The following is a 19,355-nucleotide window of genomic DNA, read 5'->3' on the forward strand; positions in this document are numbered from 1 at the left end:
ACCAATTGAGCCACCCAGGCGCCCCAATGAATTTCTTAATAGGATTTCCAGACTGAGTGAGCGTGTTGCATTATGTTATAATAAAAGCAACCCCAAAATATCTGTGGCTTAAAACAACAAAGATCAACTTCTCACTCGTATTCCATGTGCCTGTGGGTCGCCTGGGACTTCTGCTCCACATCATCATTGTCCTCACTCGGGATCCCTGGATAGGACTCCTCCCTGGAATATTATTGGTCCCTAGGAGAGATGGAACCAGAAGATAGAAGAGTACAAACTGGCTAAGGCTTCTGCTGATTCGTCAACCAAGCCTACCTCATGGTGATATGTAACTTCAAATACGTGGAGAAGCACAGTTGTTCTGTGTGTGTCCCAAAGGAGAAAGACTTGTGAATGGCCAGCCCTAATGACTTTCACAGCCCTCTACGAGGACTGAAATAATGGGGGTATGAAAAATGAAAACGACAGAAAGAATGGAGATGCAATTGTGCATAGGACTGTAGGCCCTAGAAACTATAGCATTTAAGTCAGAGGGTCTGATAGGTGTTGGAAATGTGTACTTAACACTGACAAAACCAGGGACCTCATGGCTAAATTGCTGGATTACAAGACAAGTCAGTGATTTTAAGAGCATTTTGCAACGTCTTCTAAAACCCATGTACACTGGGGGTAGCCTCAGTCACACAGGTGAGCCAACCTGGATATCCAGCTTAAGGAATGTAGGGCTAGTCAGTAATGTCAAGTGTATACCTCTGCCTTCTGCCTTCTGTTTTTTTACAGCTTTCTGGGACCATGTGTCCCTTGCTTTTATCTTTCATTAAAAAAAAAAAAAAAAAAACTTGAGTCACATAAAAAATAAAATTCTTTAAAAAAATTTTTTTTTGACTATTTATTATTGAGAGACAGAGAGACACAGAGCACGAGCAGGGGAGGGGTAGAGAGAGGAGGAGACACAGAATCTGAAGTAGGCTTCAGGCTCTGAGCCATCAGCACAGAGCCCGACGCAGGGCTCGAACTCATGATCTGTGAGATCATGACCTGAGCCGAAGTCCGTCACCTAACCAACTGAGCCACCCAGGCGCCCCACAAATAAAATTCTTAATTCCCACTATCCAGCATCAATATATGCCTTCCATTCATCAAGATTATTTTTCTGATTGAGGAATTTTGAGATAAACCAGTGATCCTTGGGTTTATATAATCTGATGCTCAGTAGAGGGCAAGTCTTGATGTAAAAATACCAAGAGGACCTGAATCCATGCCGTAACAAGGGTCCGCAAGGAGACCATCGCCAGATAAGTCCTCTACAGATATTTCTTCAACATGCCAGTTCTGAAAACCCACTGCCAATTTTAGGGCCGTTACCTGTTATGATAGGATGGGGAAGGAAACTCGGAGGGGCCCGTACCATGTCGTGAGAATAAATGCAAAGCTTTATTCTTTTTTAATATGGGCTTGACATGTTTTTGCACCAGCCCCCACAATGCTGACAGTCAGCACAAGGTGAAAAAGATAAAGATTCTGTAGCTCAAAGTAGTCTTCTGTCACTGTTACACTTCCCTTGCACCCCAGGCAAACCATGGCTAGTTGAGAGAGAAGCCATGGGGTCCGCAATTCGATCACTAGCTCCTAGTCTCACGTCATAGTGAAAGAATTGAGTCAAATGACATTGCCAATGGGTTTGTCAAGAAAGAGGTAGTTTATGTAACCTTCAATCTCACAAGATCCTGTAGATGCTGTAATGTTTTGATGAAGGTCTAGGTTTGGAATTAAAATTTGAGAGAGAAGTGAGAGTAGTCTTTGCTGTACTTTGGTTGGTATCTGATAGCAGTTCCTTCCCTGCAAATACAGTTTGACTGACAGAGCGAGCAAGGATGAGTGATGAACCACATATTTTCCACCTTGGTAGTGAGTAGATTCTTCCCCTTTTAATACTTTGAACATGGCCAGGCAAAGTTGGGAAGCACTTATCCTGCTGACTTTCCTGTTGGAAAGTGGTTTGGGGTGGGAGCTCTGGAGGGACAAGATGGTGAAGACTCTTGATTCACTGAAATGCTTCTGGGCTCACAGGTAAGAATCTTTGTCTTCAAGAGAATAGTGCTCTCCTCAACTTGCCAGGCTTTACACTCAAGACAATGGAGAGCTTCCAGTCATTCCAGAACAAATCCTTTGGGAATGCACACAGTAGAACAGTAGTATTTATTTTGCTAACCATAATGTCACATTGTAGTTGACATGCCATTATGACCCTTCACACCCTCAAGATTTGCAAACTTTCCCCATGTGCAAGACTAGCGGTGCCTGGATTTGGGATAGAAAATCTGTCAGCGTCCCTGGGATTAACGTGAGCCTTTCTTTCTTTTTAAGTTTTTTTAATGTTTATTTATTTTTGAGAGAGAGAGAGAGAGAGAGCAGGGGAGGGGCAGAGAGAGAGGGAGACACAGAATCCGAAGCAGGCTCCAGGCTCTGAGCTGTCAGCACAGAGCCCGACACAGGGCTTGAACCCGCAAACCATGAGATCATGACCTGAGCCAAAGTCGGACGCTTAACCGACTGAGCCACCCAGGCGCCCCAAACATGAGCCTTTCTGACTTTTGTCTCATGCTGTACTGTACTGCTCAGGGTGGGCATTACCACCTAGTCTACATCGCTTATTGAAAACAGAGGAAGAGGATCTACCCCCTTTACAAAGGCTGCTTCTGGTTGTGTGACCAGTGAGTATAAAAGACCCCTGAGTAAACTTGTGCCTTTATTTCCCCGAAACTGAGACACTTCACATGTATGTTGGTGGCTTATGATTTAGAGACAGTGTGCTGTGACTGAAAAAGGTCCCTGGAATCTGTGCCCGCATGTTGCAGAGCACCTTGCGGTTTACCTGTTTTATTTTTTCTCAGTCTATGTGGTAGCATTTGTCTTTATTGGAGTCTTCTGTAAGTGTAAGTCATGGAGCTGTGGGAGTCCATTCAGTCACCTCAAACTGGGTACCTGCTGTAGTGGTACTTCCCCCATTTTAATGTAAAACAATGTGCTTGGAAAGGAAACCTACTTTAGTAAAATTAAGCTCATTTTGTCTTAGAGTTTAATTCCCATGAGGGGGTGCCTGGATGGCTCCACTCTGACTCTCGATTTTGGTTCGGGTCATGATCTCATGGTCGATGAAATTGATTGGGCTCCAGGCTCCGTGCTGACAGTGCGGAGCCTGCTTGGCTCTCTCCCTCGCTCTCTGCCCCTCCCCTGCTCTCTCTCCTTGAAAATAAACATTTTTTTAAAAAGAAAATAATTTGTGAGACTTTCCAGCTACATTCTACGGAAGGATTAATAACACCTCTAAAGTTTCACTTACGCTCTTTCAAAGGGAAGCATAGCTTGTGTAGTATAGGGAAAATAGAAGCCTATTTTATTTATTATGGGAACAAGTTACATTGTCCAATCAAGCAATACCAGGACCAAAGCTAGTATTTATTTCTGTCTTTTAATATCAGGGACTATCTCGCAAACTGTTTAGAATTCACAGGGGTATACAACGTGTGAATACTTGGCATTTTCCAACCCTAAATATCTGATCAGTTTGGAAGATTCAAGATTCTTTCTTAAAGATACTTCCATTGTATTGCATCCGATCTAAAATACCTTTGGTTGTGTGATGCACCATTATTTTATGTACTAAGCTCTCTATTTAAATATGTCAAACCATAAGGGCGGATGGGTGGCTTAGTCGGTTAAGCGTCCCACTTGAGCTCAGGTCATGATCTTGCAGTTCATGAGTTCGAGTCCTGCATTGGGCTCTGTGCCGACAGCTCAGAGCCTGGAGCCTCTTTTGATTCTGTGTGTGTGTGTCTCTCTCTCTGCCCCTCCCCCACTCACACTCTGCTTCTCTCTCGCTCTCAAAAATAAATAAAAACGTTAAAAAAAATTTAAATATGTTGGGGCAACTGGGTGGCTCAGTTGGTTAAGTGTCCGACTTTGGTTCAGGTCGTGATCTCACAGTTCATGAGGTTGAGCCCTGTGTCGGGCTCTGTGCTGACAACTTGGAACCTGCTTTGAATTCTGTGTCTCTCTCTCAAAAATAAATAAACATTAAAAAAATTTTTTTTAATTTAAAGATGTCAAACCATCAACTGTATGCTCCATTTTAACTTCATTTTTAATTATGTGGGGGAAAAATTCTATCTTGGAATTGTTGAAAAAATGTTTTACTCAAGAAATGCTACAAATCTTCCAGGCCCATTTACAAATACCAGTAAATAGAGGCGTGGCAGAGGAGGAGATATTCAGTATTTTATTAATTTTTATTCATAAAATAAATTTTATTAATTTTATAATATAAATTTATTTTTATTAATAACTTTTTTATTTATTACTAAAATAATGAACCATGTAGTTCAATTACAACAGATGCAATGATGTAAAAATGCAATGTAAATATTCTATTGGCAAGTTTTGTGTACATTTAAATATGTATCCTAGGGAGTCCCAATTGGTATGATAATACAAGCAATTCCCAATTATGAACAATCATTTCAATAGTAAAAATAGATGTAAAACCCATATTCTCACATAGTTATATAATTTTTGCTTTATTTTCTGACAGGTATATTTACATACTTAATATTTCCCATAATTGTCTATTGTGTCACAATTACAGAGTATGACATCCCTCATAAAACAACACCCATGAAAGATGATTCCTCAGATTCATTAAAGTATAGATTTTTTTCCCTCAGTGTCAGTTCTCTGATTATTAGCGTAGCAGGATTTCATGCCAACAACATCTTCACAATCTATACACACACACACACACACACACACACACACACACACACACACACAGATCTTGCCTCCTATTCATTCCCTCTGGGCTACATTCACTTGAAATGTACTGGGGGAAGGGATTTCCTGCTGTCTGGCATTCTACCCAGTACCATCCTCTTATAAGCGATGACGTGCGAGCTTGGGGAAAAAAAAAAAGTGTGTCCACATCGGTAGCCTTTGTTTTGCTCCTATGTAAGCTCTGGTGTTATGAGCCATTCACTCTCAAAGACAAGTTTTGGATATTTCATGATTTCTCTCCCCTATGAGTTTTCTGATGTAACATGAGGCTGAATTTGTGGGAGAAAGTTTTCCAACACTCACTGCATCCATAAGGCTTCTCCCCTGTGTGAGTTCTTTGATGGATAATAAGATGTGACTTCTGGGCAAAAGATTTCTGACATTCGCTGCATTCGTGGGGTTTCTCTCCCGTGTGTGTTTTCTGATGCAAAACGAGGCTGAACTTAATAGGAAAAGTTTTCCCACATTCACTGCATCCATAGGGTTTCTCTCCTGTATGGATTCTCTGATGAATAATAAGGCTAAACTTGTGAGAGAAAGTCTTCCCACACTGGATGCATTCATACGGTTTCTCTCCTGAGTGAATTCTCTGGTGAATGAGGAGATAGGACTTCCGGCTGAAGGCTCTGTGGCATTCGCTGCACTCGTAAGGTTTCTCTCCAGTGTGAGACCTCTGATGAATAGTGAGGTGTGACTTTTGGGTGAAAGCTTTCTGACACTGACTGCATTCATAAGGTTTCTCACCCGTATGTGTTCTTTGGTGTAGGATGAGACTAAACTTGATGGAGAACGTTTTCCCACATTCATTGCACCCATAGGGTTTCTCTCCTGTATGAGTTCTCCAGTGAGTATTGAGGAGTGACTTTACACTGAAGCCTTTTCCACATTCACTGCAATGATAAGGTTTCTCTCCTGTGTGAGTCCTCTGATGTCTAATGAGCTCGGATCTCTGGATGAAGGCTTTTCCACAGTCACTGCATCCGTAAGGTTTTTCCCCTGTATGAGTTTTTTGATGTAAAATGAGGCTAAACTTAAGGGGGAAATTTTTCCCACATTTGTCGCAACCGTAAGGTTTCTCTCCCGTGTGAGATCTCTGATGAATAATGAGCTGTGACTTGTTGCTGAAGCTCTTCTCACACTCACCACACCTGTAGGGCTTCTGTCCTGTATGAGTTCTTTGATGTGAGGTGAGTTGTGACTTACCGCCGAAGCTTTTCTGACATATGCGACACTCAAACCGTTTCTCTCCTGTGTGAGTTCTCTGGTGTTTATTAAGGCATGACTTATCAGTAAAAGCTTTCCCACATTTATTGCATTCATAAGGTTTCTCTCCTGTGTGGGTTCTCTGATGTAAAATGAGATGGGACTTCCGGCTGAAGGCTTTCTCACATCTACTGCAACCATAGGGTTTCTCTCCTGTGTGTGTTCTCTGATGCTTAATGAGGTCTGCCTTCTGGGAAAAGACTCTCCCACAGTCACTGCAGTTAAACTGTTTCTCTCCTGCTCGAGTCTTCCAATGTTCAATAAGCTGTGACTTATGGCCAAAAGCCTTCAAATGTTCATTAAATTCATTATATTTTTCTCCATTATGAATTTTCCCATGCTTGGTATAAAGAACTACTTTGTCGTGCCCATTAAATTCCACTTCGTTTCTTGCATAGCTTTTATTCTGAATAATGTGCTCTACGTTAGGTTTCAAGTGTTTCCCAAGTACGTCAAATGTATGGGATCTTTGTGCTAAAGGGACATCAGAATTTAAGCTTAGAGACAATATTTTTCTAAATGGGTTATTTATGTGGTGACTCTCCATAGTTTCAAGGTTGCCTTGGTTTTCTTGGTGCCAGTCTGTATGACTATCCACTTGCCAGGTGTCATCTAGAAAGGAGACCAAGGAACCGCAATGATCATGTAATAGAAGGAGTGGAATTTCATAGCAAAGGCCAAGCAGAGAAGAGGAAACGAGACTGGGTATACAGTGAAAGTCTGAGACATTTGTAAGTGGAAGGAAGAAAAAAAAGGGAATAAACTAGAAAATGAGAAGAAGGACAATTTACGAATACTGAGTATATAAGAAAAGAAAGCTATAACTGTGGGTTAGGGAAACAAAGATGAGAAGCCAGGTAAACTGAGGATGCCAGGGAGAAAGATTAATTAGGTCAGCAAGTTCCAAGACGCACTAGAGGGGGATCTGATCCAAATACAAAACAGAAGGAGATGTATTCTTTTATTTTCTTTTATTTTTAATTTTTCTTTTTGAAGTAGGCTCCATGCCCAACACAGGGCTTGAACTCATGACCCTGTGATCAAGAGTCGCACACTCAGGACACACGGGTGGCTCAGTTGGTTAAGCATTTGACTTCGGCTCAGGTCATGATCTCGCGGTTCATGGGTTGAGCCCTGTGTCGGGCTCTGTGCTGACAGATCAGAGCCTGAAGCCTGCTTCGGATTCTGTGTCTCCCTTGCTCTCTGCCCCTCCCCCGCTCATGCTCTCTCTCTGTCTCAAAAATAAAATAAACATTAAAAAAAAAAAAAGAGTCTCACACTCTACTGAATGAGCCAGCCAGGTGCTCCCGGAAATGTATTCTTTTAAAAACCAAGAAAAAGGGGAGCCTGGGTGGTTCAGTAAGTTAAGCATCCAACTCTTGGTTTTGGCTCAGGTCATGATCTCACAGTTTGTGAGATTGAGCCACATGTCAGGCTCTGCATTCACGGTGTGAAGCCTGCTTGGGATTCTCTCTCTCCCCCTCTCTCTGTCCCTCCTCTTCTCTATCTCACTGTCTCAAAATAAATAAATAAACATTAAAAAGAAATAAAAACCAAACAAAAGAATCCTAATTAAAAAGTGGAATCAAGGGGCATCTGGGTGGCTTATCTGGTTGAGTGCCGGACTTTGGCTCAGGTCATGATCTGATGATTCGTGGGTTTGAACCCCACATCAGGCTCTGTGCTGACAGCTCAGAGCCTGGCGCCTGCTTCGGTTTCTGTGTCTCCCTCTCTCTCTCTGCCCCTCCCTTGCTCTCACTCTGTCTCTCTCTCTCTCTCTCTCTCAAAAATAAACAAACATTAGGGGCACCTGGGTGGCTCAGCTGGTTAAGCATCGGACTTTGACTCAGGTCATGATCTCACGGTTCATGAGTTCAAGCCCTGTGTCAGGCTCTGTGCTAACAGCTCAGAGCTCAGAGCCTGGAGCCTGCTTCAGATTCTGTGCCTCCCACTCTCTCTGCCCCTCCCCCACTCACAGTCCGTCTCTCTCTCAAAAATAAACAAACATTAAAAATAAACAAACATTAAAAAAAAAGTTATAAATGGAGAGGGAGGGAGGCAAACCATAAGAGACTCTTAAATACAGAGAACAAACTGAGGGCTGACAGCGGGGGTGCGGGGGAAAGGGGAAAATGGGTGATGGGCATTGAGGAGGGCACTTGTTGGGATGAGCACTGGGTGTTGTAGGTAAGAAATGAATCACGGGAATCTATCCCCAAAACCAAGAGCACACTGTATACACTGTATGTTAGCCAACTTGACAATAAATTATCTTTAAAAACATTAAAAATTTAAAAAAAAGAATGAGATAACAAAAAAACACTTTTTTTTTTTTGTGGAGTCAATATTAATGTTATGTGGGAGCTTACGTCCCCTCTTCTAAGTCATACTCAGAGCTTAAAAACTTCAAGATTTCTCTGAACAACAATAGGTACCTCCCCGTTTCTGACCAAATAGAAATTTACCTCCATTTGTGCCCCGGGGATGGTTTCTCACTCACCTGGATGAATCTGACTCTGGATTTCTTCCTCTGTTATCCATGGTGGTCCTTGTTCCAACTGGTAGAATGCATCTGCTTTGGTAACTTGACGCCCTACTCAAGGAAAATTATAGCGGATCCATGGACCCACATACTTGGGCTTACAAGGCCTCTGAAAAACGGGGAAGGTTGTTTTTAAGGGCCCGAACAATTTGCCTCTTAGCCAAGTAAAGGCCTTTTATTTTGGGAGCGAGAGAAAAGCACTCTGTTTGTTAAAGGCCAGAATGTACTAAAATCTATGAGGTATGAAACTCAAGTTCAAAAAAGTAAGGTACTTGTAAGGCTCCACACATTTCATTGCTGAGAAAAGAAAGGCAACTGATTGCCTGCATTACCCTGGGAAGGCTCTGCTTACCCACTGATACCAGGTTGCTATAATTTTCCAACATCACATCTTGATACAGGTGCTTCTGAATGGGGTCCAGTAGCTGCCACTCCTCCCATGTAAAAACCACAGCCACATCCTTGAATGACAGTAAGCCCTGCAATAGAACGTTCCTATTCATTCTAAAGGGATTATCATTGGTTAATACTACAAAAATAAGTATCATATAATAATTTTTCAGGTGGTAAATCATTTGCCTTCTACATAACTAGTTCTGCATCATACTTTTTAGGAAAAACTAATTTTTTATTTAAAATTTCCTATCTCTGGGGCACCTGGGTGGCTCAGTCAGTTAAGCATCTGACTTCGGCTCAGGTCATGATCTCATGGTTCGTAGGTTCGAGCCCCACATCGGGCTCTGTGCTGACAGCTCAGAGCTTGGAGCCTGCTTCGGATTCTGTGTCTGCCTCTCTCTCTGTTCCTCCCCTGCTCACGCTGTGTCTCTCTCTCTCAAAAATAAACATGAAACAATTTTAAATATCCTATCTTGGTGCTTCCAATCATTCACCGATGTACATGTTCACTCTTTCATAAGAGACATAGACTAGAGCATCCTCAAATCCTTTAATCTTGGAACCAAGTACAACCTATGTGAACGCACCTCTATGTCAGACACTGCACTGGATACTCCTTTGTACGGAAGACTTGCTTCCACCCTGAAGGAGCATACTGGCTTGCACAAAGAGGAATGGAAGTGCACAAGTCTACTATACATATATAGAGGGCAAGAAAGAAATACATACCATGTGGGCACCAACGGGGAGCACAAAAATTATAAAGGTTGAACTTCAGAGGGGTAAGGAGAGAGGTGCATGGAATTCAAGAAAGAAGTAACATGAGGGGCACCTGGGTGGCTCAATCGGTTGAGTGTGTGACTTAGGCTCAGGTCGTGACCCCATGGTTCAAGGGTTTGAGCCCCCTATAGGGCTCTCTGCTGTCACAGCGGAGCCTGCTTTGGATCCTCTGTCCTTCCCCCTCTCTGCCCCTCCCCCGCTCATGAGCATGCGTGTGCTCTCTCTCAAAAATAAACATTAAAAAGTACAAGAAAGAAGTAACATGAATGACAGCACAATGAAAAACCATGAGCATTTAAAACCCGCAAATACATCCTAAGTTGTGAAACCAAACGACTGAATTTAAAGCAGGTAGAGCACACTGTAAGCACTCAAAAAAAAAATGTTCACTTATTATTTTTTGTTACTGAAATGTTGATAGGGATGGATTTCCAAGGTACTGGCTTAAGTACACTTAATAAGTTACAGAAAAGTACATGAACTATAATCTCAATTATGACAATGGGTTAGTAGGGTCTGTGCAGAAAAGGGTTGACTCCGCAGGCTTGGGTTGCCCAAACCCCGCATGCTCCAAAGAAAGGCCTGTCTTCAGGAAGACCAGCCATTGACTTGCTCCTAGGTGATAACCTCTGAACCCCTGGAATATCCAGCCCAATACAGGTGTTTCCACATTCCTGAGGCTTGGGCTACGCTCTATCAGTTAGAATTTGGGGGGCCTGGAGACTGAGTAGCTGAGGTCAGTCACATATGCTAAATGCCTATGTTGACTGACATTCAATACAACCCTGGACACCAAGCTGCAGGTGAGCCCCCCTGGATGGCAGCACTTTCCACCTGTTGCTACACATCGTCATGGGAAGAATTAAGTGCTATTCGAGCTACTCCACTGGGTTAGGATAGCTGGAGGCTGATGCCGAGTCTTTCCTGGATGCTACTCTGTATCTTTTGCCTTTGCTGATTTTACTTAAAAAATTTTTTTTAAATGGGCTCCACAACCAGAGTGGAGCTCAGTACGGGACTTGAATTCATGACCTTGAGATCAAGACTCAGATGCTTAATTAGGAAAAAAAAAAATTAAGAGTCAGATATTTAACCAATTGAGCCAAGCAGGTGCCCCTGCCTTTGCTGATTTTAATCTGTATTTTTTCCACTGTAATAATCCATAACTGTGAGTATAACAGCTTTTTTGAGTCCTTTTGAGTTCTTCTGGAGAATCATCAAGACGGAGGGTGGGCCAAGGACCCCCAACTCAAATATATAAAAATTCATAGTTATATATGTAATTGCTGACAGGGAAATTCAAAACAATACATATAACTTTTTAGATTATTTATTTTGAGGGTGGTGAAAAAGGATCAATGAGAGACTTACAAGTTTATCTCTAGAAACTTCTGTACTATTTGCAACTTTAGACATTGAGACTATTTTAAGGTTTACTAATATAATTGGAAAATTTTTATAATAGAAGAAATGAACTATGAACTGACAGTTGACATCTGCATTTTGCGGTGTGAAAAGATTACAAAGGAAATATTCTAAGACTTCACTAATAGGTTGGGGTTTCTCAGCCTCAACCCTACTGACATTTTGGGCTGGATAACTTCTTGTGATAGAGCCTGTACTGTGTGCTGTAGGATGTTTACCAGCATCCCTGGCCTCTATTTACTAGATCCCATTAACAGTCATGACAATCAAAAATGTCCCAGAGGGGTGCCTGGGTGGCTCAGTTAAGTGTCAGACTCTTGATTTTGGCTCCAGTCATGATCTCACAGTTTGTGGGTTGAAGCCCCACATTGGACTCTGCAGCTGGCAGTGCGGAGCCTGCTTGGGATTCTCTCTCTCCCTCTCTGCCCCTCCCCTGCTTGTGATATCTCCAACTCTCTCAAAGTAAATAAATAAACTTAAAAAAAAAGTCCCATACATTGTCAAATGTCCCCTGGGGAGACAAAATCATCTCGAATTGAGAATCACTGATTTAAAGAAAAAATTTAATTTTGAGAGCTGTTTGTGGAAGACCAAATGATGGTCTTAGAATCCATCCATTCTTGTTGATAATCTAGGTGTTATCCCTGAATACAGTCAGACCACCAGGAAGCTGTGGACGTGAGCTACACTGTTTTGAACCCCTAAAGCACTCTGATCACTGAGTTTGGCTCTGGTGTAACACCACTGGCTTATCTGTGGATGGCTGAGAAATAATCAAAGGAAACTCACCACTTTTTTAGTCGTTTTCTATATGTAGAAGGCACTGAGCACTAAGCAATCTAACCTAAATACCCACCAAAGAAATGTCTTCTACTTATGTGACAGAAACTATCTACTCTTCTAGAGGATCTTTCTCCTTAAGGTAAGGCAAATCGCCAATGATTGTTTTTTTAAGTTTATTTTGAGAGAGAGTACACAAAGACGAGCAGGGGAGAGGCATAGGGAGAGAGAGAGAGAGAGAGAGAGAGAGAGAGAGAGAGAGAGAGAGAGAGAGAATCCCAAGCAGGCTCCTTGCCATCAGCACAGAGCCTGACTCAGGTCTTGATCTCATGGACCTAAAGATCATGACATGAGCCAAAATCAAGAGTCGGATGCTTGACTGACCCACCTGGTTGCCCCTCACCAACAATTTTTTATTGACAGCCATGCAGTAGATTATATTTCCCAAGGATGACTACAATAATATGTCCCATTCCAAAGCCTTCTGCAACATGACCTTGCTACTCCCCTGTCAAGAGGCAGAACCTGTTCCCCTCTCCTGGAATCTAGTTTGTCTTAGGGTGTTGCTTGTAACAGAGGATGCAGCTGAAGGGATGATGCAGAAAAGGCCATGTAGTTTCAGTCTGGTTCTGTCATCATCTAGCATCATTCTCTGAGAAGCCCGAGCCACCCTGGGAGGCCGTGCATAAATACTCCAATAGCCCCAGCCCAGCCTAGCTTTTGAGTCATGTCGTCCTGGAAAACAGATACGGGAATGAAGAAGCCTTCAGATGATTCCAGTTCCCAATCTTTGAGTCTTCCCAGCTGAGGTTCCAGAACCATGGTGTGGAGACAAACTGCAATAAAGGAGTAACACAGCAGTCTGGGTTGTCCACACCCTGCACATGCCAAAGAAAGGTTTGGTCCTTACCTGTTCATAGGAAGTAACCTCTGAGCCCTGGAAATATCTTTACCTGAGAACTCTGAGCTACACCAGATGATCTATGCTATCAATGTGATTCACGGTGGGGGGCTTGGGCCACACCGTAGCAGCTTGACTTCTGAAAGGCCTGGAGACTAAAGTCAGCCATTGATGTAGTGAGTGTTGCCTACGTGCCCGAATCAAATAAACACCCTGCAGTGGCGCCTCGGTGTCTCAGTTGGTTAGGTGTCTGACTCTTGATTTAGGCTCAGGTCATGATCTCAGGGTCGTGAGATCAAGCCCCATGTCCATGTTGAGATTCTCTCTCCCTCTCCCTTGACCCCTCCCCCCTGCTCTTGCACCACACACACACTCTCTCTCTCTTTAAAAACTCCAAACCCTGGAAACTAAGGTGTGAGTGAGCTTCCCTGATTAGCAATACTCAATATGTGTTGTTACAAATCACTGCCGGGAAAATTCAACACTGTCCACGTGACTCCACGGAGAGAACTTTTTGCCTGGTGTCTCCTGGATCTGACCTTACAGACTTTCTCCGTGGCTGATTTTAATCTGTATCCTTTTGCTGTGATAAGCTATAATCGTGAATATAACAATGTTTCTGAGCACTCTGAATTCTAACAAATCACTGATTCTGAGGGTGGTCTTGGGAACTCATGAACAGGTAAGGCACCACCAAGGGGCCCTGTCTGACCCACTGAATTCCTGACCCACTGACTCCATGACGATGATAAAATTAAATGCATATCACCAGGTTTCAGGGTGGCTTGTTATGCAGCAATAAATAACTGGAACAGGAAATACTAAAGACAAGTTTGTAGCTCAATTTTATGGTTAGAACTTTGTGGACTATAATCTATATTCTAACTTAAAACAATGTCTATAACATATGATTTACATATCCTCATTGCTACCTGGCTGTGAGGTTGATTCTTTGTCAATTTTTCCCCAGATTCTGACATTTATCTCTTCATGCCTTATCTGGTATAGAGTAGTCAGCATAAATACTGAATAAACATATTCTTTTAATAGGTGTATTATTAAATCTCCCCAAACCCACTGCAAAGGCTAATGGAAAAAATATATATAAATATACAACTCACTGGGGACTTGGACATTTTCTGGGGCCCTTAGACACCGTCAGAAAGTCTAATATCTGCTCTGTTGTTGATTCTGGGCTGTTTTCTGAAGCTCTAGTTCAAGGTCTCTGGTCAAGGATGCAGCGTTGATCTCTGTATCTTCACTTCCTTCCTTCATAAGAACTATTTTATCCCAGGAAGCCAGGACCTGGGAATTATAGACATTGTAACTGTGAGTATAACAGATTTTTCTGAGTTGTTTGAGTCCTCATTTGTATGTGATTTGTATGTATATATGTATTTTAGATATACACAAATACAGGTATATCAAAAAATTGTTTTCTTTAGGTAAGTATAATCGTCTAAAGAAAACAAGTAATATGTATTACCTGATGGCTCAATAATTATTATATAATAAACACTAACAATAAAGTGTCACCATTAAATTATGTAATTTTACCGAAACTGTACTCAAAACTAAATCTACACCTAGAGAAAGACCATTGCAAAGAAGAAGGGGAGAAAAATGTCCAATGAGAAAATTTTAAAAGCCTAAAAAATCCAGAGAAACAGGTATAAATACTGGAATACTGCTTGCTGACCTGTCTTGGGTATCCACTGTGTGATCCTTAACTGTATGAGTAGTTAGTACTGTTCTGTTTTTTTGCTTTTTTTAACAAATGAGAAAAGGATCTCAGAGAGGTTGAGAAACTTGCTCAAGTTTACATAGTAAAGTGACAGAATATGGATAAAAACCTAGGTCTGCCCAAATCCAAAGTCCATATTCTTTTCTCTGAATTAAACTTACCTGCAGGTACTCTGACTGCTTACCTGGAAAACCTACAAGAATCAATTAGTAGTTACATTAGTAATAAGAGTTCAGTAAAGAAAGAAAAGAGAAAAACATTTTTTTTTAATAGCTGCTTTTATATCTACCAGAAAATAAAAAATAAAATAACCACTGGAAACACTCAAAGACAACAAAGCTGGCCAAGCACTGACCACAAGCCACTCCATTCATTGACCACCTCCAAAGGCACTCCCATTCCTGACTTCTTTCATGAACACCCCGAACACTGACCTCCCCATCATTTGCCTCTAATCAGTGACTTAACCTGAAAGACACCCCAAACATTAACCCTAAGCGCATTCCAAACACTGACCCAACGTCTAGGAAACGCCAGTCACTGATTTACCTCCAAGACCGCAGCCCAAGTCACTGACCTACCCCACAAAAGCAATACCCCAAGTCCTAACACCTTTCTCCAGGCCACTCCAATCCCTCACCAGCCCAGACCTGCACCATTTCCGACAATCCCGCTTCCTCAATCATGGAATGCATCCACCGCCCACAACGGCTTGCTTCCCTCACGGACAACCCAAAACCTCCCTACCATAAACCCCAAATCTCCACAAACCAAGCTCAATCTGATTCCGCTCCCAGAACGCGAAACTGAGACCCCTTAATAGAGTCTTCGCGCACCAGTTGGGTTGGTAGAAAGGGCCACGGTCCATCACTTCGGCTTTAGACTCACGAGCGCTACTATCGCACCTCCCAGGTCAAGTTTAACGTCTTTGGTATCCGAGTCTGCGGGTTGCCAACCACCACACCGGGGGCGTCCTTCCACCGATGAAGATTCCGTTCAGCTTTCGGTCTTTTAGACAAAGACACTACGAGATAGTATGGCGGCGCCCTGTTGGCCGATTTATGCGGGAGCCGCCATATTGGAAGATGCCGTACAACATCTTTTTCTGCCCTAGATAACAGTACTACTCCACGTTACGTCAATTGTGAGCGACGCAAAGGGCGATGCTCTTGCTCTCGTCTGCCTGGAACCCGGAGGCGCACCAAGCCAAAGGCAGCAAAACTTGGCAAGCAGCAAAACTTGACAGCAGGCGCGGCCATTTTGACAAAGGTGCACATTTCCGTGCTGGAAAGGGAGTCGTCCTTTAGGGAGTGCAAAGCAGGGGGAACCGTCTCAGGAAGTGCTTATGAAGAACAATATAGGGCTTGGAGAAGCCAAAGTAGTATGACAAAGGCAGCATGCCTCACTGTGGGCACAGAGTAAGAGTAAACTAATTTAGTTTAAGGAAAAGATCTCTTCCTGACAGGATTGCTGGTGGCCCTTCGGTGACATCTCCCGGTGAAAGGTGACAGGGTAGGTAGAGCTAGTAGTGAGGGAGAGGTAACGGTATTGGCCAAGGTAGAGGGTGGCGAAATGCTAGGAATAGAAGACTAGAAATTGTTGGTAGAAATTAATTAACAGGCTTTACCTCAATTCAAATGTTTTCACATTTAATTTTTAGTGAAGTTATTGTAATTGGAATTGAGTCAAAGAGAATGTAAAAGTTTAATTGGGTAGATAATTCCAGATTGTTGTCCAAAACTGTCCTATTAATGACACATTTTACTGGCTGCTTCCCTTCTTGAAGGACTATATCCTAAAACTAATAGCTAATTTTTAGTAAGTGTATACACATTTTTTGAACAGAAAACTATTTCAGGCATAATAATTAGATTATCTTGGTACTCTGAAAGCTATAGATGGTGATCCTAAACATTACCCTCACTTCCCATATGGGGGGGGGGAGGCCAAATGTATCAGAATGTCTGTTTCCTCAACACCTCATCAATCTTTTAAATTGTGCCCATTTTAAGGGTGGGGTGCCTGGATGGCTCAGTCGGTTGGGTGTCCAACTTTGGCTCAGGTCACGATCTCACCTTTTGTGGGTTCGAGCCCCGTGTCCAGCTCTGTGCTGACAGCTCAGTGCCTGGAGCCTGCTTCAGATTCTGTGTCTCCCTCTCTCTCTGACCCTCCCCACTCACATTCATTCTCTCTCTCTCTCTCTCTCTCTCTCTCTCAAAAATAAACATTAAAAAATTTTTTAAAATCTTATTCTAGTTTATTTTATAAATTGTCTACTTCCATTTCCCTCAGTATTTTAAATTGGTTACCTTTTTCTTAATCATATTGGGGGCATTTATACCTATTAATTCTACCCCCATTCTCTTGTATTTACAGACACCTATATTGTTTCTCATTTGGAGCTATTTGAATAAAGGTGCTATGAACATTCTTGTGTAAATCTTCCTGAAGATACACCATTTCAGCATTGTTGAGTAGATATCTAGGAGTGGAACTGCTGCTCTCATATGGTTCTCAGTTTTATTTTGTAATACTCTTGAGCTTAGGAGTTAGTTTTGAAAGCATTTTTAGTCTTTTAAAGATTCCTGATATCTTAAGTAAGATGGATATGCTTCTAATGGATTTATTTGGGGGCATGATTTATCATGAAGGACACTTCAAAACACTCTCCCGCAAATACAGTCTTCTGCCATAGGCATTTCCTTTTCCTCATTCTTCCAATCGAGTTGTATGTATTTTTGTCATGTTTACTTATTTATTTATTTATTTATTTGGAGAGAGCGAGTGAGCACAAGCAGGGGAGGGGCAGAGAGAGGAGAGAGAGAACCCCAAACAGGCTCAGCACCATTAGTGCAGAGTCCAGTGCAGGGCTTGAACTCACACACCCGGAGATCATGACCTGAGCTGAGATCAAGAGTTAGATGCTTAACCAACTGAGACACCCAGGCACCCCCAAGTTACATGTCAATTTTGGTTGGATTAGATTGGTGTTTATGATAACTATGTAAATACTACTTATAGCTCAGCCATGTAGTATACTATGATTATTTTTCCTTTCTTGCACAATTTTTTATTCTCCCTGGAGTTGCCTTATTCCTTCCTTCCAGAAGTTCTGGCCTTTGGTTCTCAGAGAACCAATGGTCCTTGTCACTGGCTCCACAGCAGGATGGGGAGCCTGCTACCACATGTAACTTGCCATCTGGACATTGGCTGGAGACTGCTCTCCTCACCTTTACTGGGCGGTAATTGTGTTCTTGGGGGCTCACATCTGGGATCCAGAGACTGTGTTTCCACTTCCTTTGTCACCAGGGTGCGAACCTTGGAGCTCCAGGAGAAGTGACCTTGCTTAGCGTCAGTGGACCGCTTGGCTAGGATGCACAATGGAACCCAGTGAGGCCCAGGAACCAGCTCAGGGAGCGCCGCCCATCAGACTGGTAAGAACATGGGTTCATTTTGGTAGACCTGTCCCTAAGAGGCAGAAGGGGAGCCTGATCATCCCCCAGAGTTGCCTGAGTAGTTCCATAAGGGACAAAACTGCAATTTCAAGGCGCTGGGTGCTGGACGGTGGGTTGGAGTCCCTATGTGACTGTGTGTGAATGAGACAGACAGTGGAAAGGTTCCTACCTGACCATTGGGCCACAGCAAGTGTTGAGTCCCTGCTGCAGTTCCGTGGGGACCTCATAAGGCTTAGGGTGGTGTCAGACTTCCTCAGGAGTCTGATCCCTGTCAGGACTTGATACTGAACCCGCCAGTGCTAAGAGGCGCCTACAATATCTCCTAGAGGAGAGCAGCAGGAAACTGGCAAAGCCAGTGTGCATCCTGTCCAAATTAGTCCCTCCCTTCCCCTTTTTTCCTCTCTTGTGCGTGAAAGTTGTCCGTTAGGGGGAGGAAATGGGTGGAAAGCAGAATAAACTGACTCCCCTAGAGTGTATGTTGAGGAATTTCAAAAAGCGATATTCAGAAGACTATGGTATGAAATTAACTCCCAGAAAGCTCCAGACAATCTGTGAAATTGATTGGCCATCGTTCATGGTGGGCTGGCCCTCTGAGGACTCATTGATAAGAAACTAGTTGGCCGAGTGTTCAGGGTTGTTGTGGGGGATCCAGGCCACCCCAACCAATTTCCTTACATTGATTTTTGGCAAGACCTGGTCCTATCCTGGCTACCTTGGCTAAAAGTCTGTATTGAGGAGAACTGTAAAGTTACGATGGCTCGTGTCACAGCTTTCTTCAAATGCCAGCCCCAAACTGAAAAACCCATGCTGTCAGGAGAACTTGAGGAGACCCCACCACGATATGCCCCACTGTCCCCCTCACTGCCACCTGTGCCTCCAGCCACTGGGCTGCCGAAACCCTACCGGAGCCTGCCTCTAGTCCTGAGACCTCACCACCTCCAGCACCACCGGCCTCTCCAGATGTGATGGGCTTGCCTGGACCACTTGTCCTAACCCCATACACCCCTCCTGGAAAGCAACTAGAAGATCAGGCCAGCAGAGACAGTCCCTCCCTGCAGCAACACCAGAGCCCTACAGATGCCACTAAGGGAAACTAGGGGAGCTGTCTCTTATGATCAGGAAGGCCAGATCCGAGGAGACCAGCATGTTTTTGTGTACCCAACCTTTACCACTACGGACCTCCTAAATTGGAAGCACCATACTCCTTCCCATACGGAGAAGCCCAGGCTATGATTGAAC

The 19,355-nt window shown here is 43.1% G+C and overlaps 2 protein-coding genes across 9 annotated transcripts in view; one reads left to right on the top strand and one right to left on the bottom strand.

Moving 5' to 3' along the window:
- Positions 1–4,092: 4,092 nt before the first annotated feature.
- On the bottom strand, positions 4,093–15,683 carry LOC106972998 (zinc finger protein 84-like). 4 transcript variants are annotated; one of them, XM_053210953.1, is made up of 6 exons: positions 15,498–15,683; positions 14,823–14,854; positions 14,039–14,222; positions 8,988–9,114; positions 8,594–8,686; positions 4,095–6,705 (listed from the first exon to the last, which is right to left on the bottom strand). In XM_053210953.1, the coding sequence occupies exons 3-6, from the start codon at positions 14,051–14,053 to the stop codon at positions 5,057–5,059; spliced, it is 1,884 nt and encodes a 627-aa protein (XP_053066928.1). In that variant the 5' UTR covers positions 14,054–14,222; positions 14,823–14,854; positions 15,498–15,683; the 3' UTR covers positions 4,095–5,056. The 4 variants fall into 4 exon arrangements, with proteins under 4 accessions (XP_053066930.1, XP_053066928.1, XP_014925530.1 ...); XM_015070044.3 differs by lacking the exon at positions 14,823–14,854; XM_053210954.1 differs by lacking the exon at positions 14,823–14,854 and having other exon boundaries at positions 15,550–15,681.
- Positions 15,684–15,813: 130 nt separating this feature from the next.
- The window catches only part of LOC106972994 (zinc finger protein 649), a 60,738-nt gene continuing 57,196 nt past the window's right edge, over positions 15,814–19,355 (top strand). The window contains exons 1-2 of one of the 5 annotated variants that reach the window (XR_008293754.1): positions 15,814–15,930; positions 17,971–18,095. Coding sequence is in view for 1 of the 5 variants with exons in the window: in XM_053210943.1 (XP_053066918.1) it covers positions 18,042–18,095 (54 nt within the window). In the remaining 4 variants the exon portion in view is untranslated. Of the gene's footprint in view, positions 18,096–19,355 lie in introns of all 5 variants that reach the window. The other 4 variants (XR_008293753.1, XM_053210943.1, XR_008293756.1 and 1 more) reach the window with 4 other exon arrangements.

This window comes from Acinonyx jubatus, chromosome E2 (assembly GCF_027475565.1).
Source record: "Acinonyx jubatus isolate Ajub_Pintada_27869175 chromosome E2, VMU_Ajub_asm_v1.0, whole genome shotgun sequence".
NCBI classification, from domain to species: Eukaryota; Metazoa; Chordata; class Mammalia; order Carnivora; family Felidae; genus Acinonyx; species Acinonyx jubatus.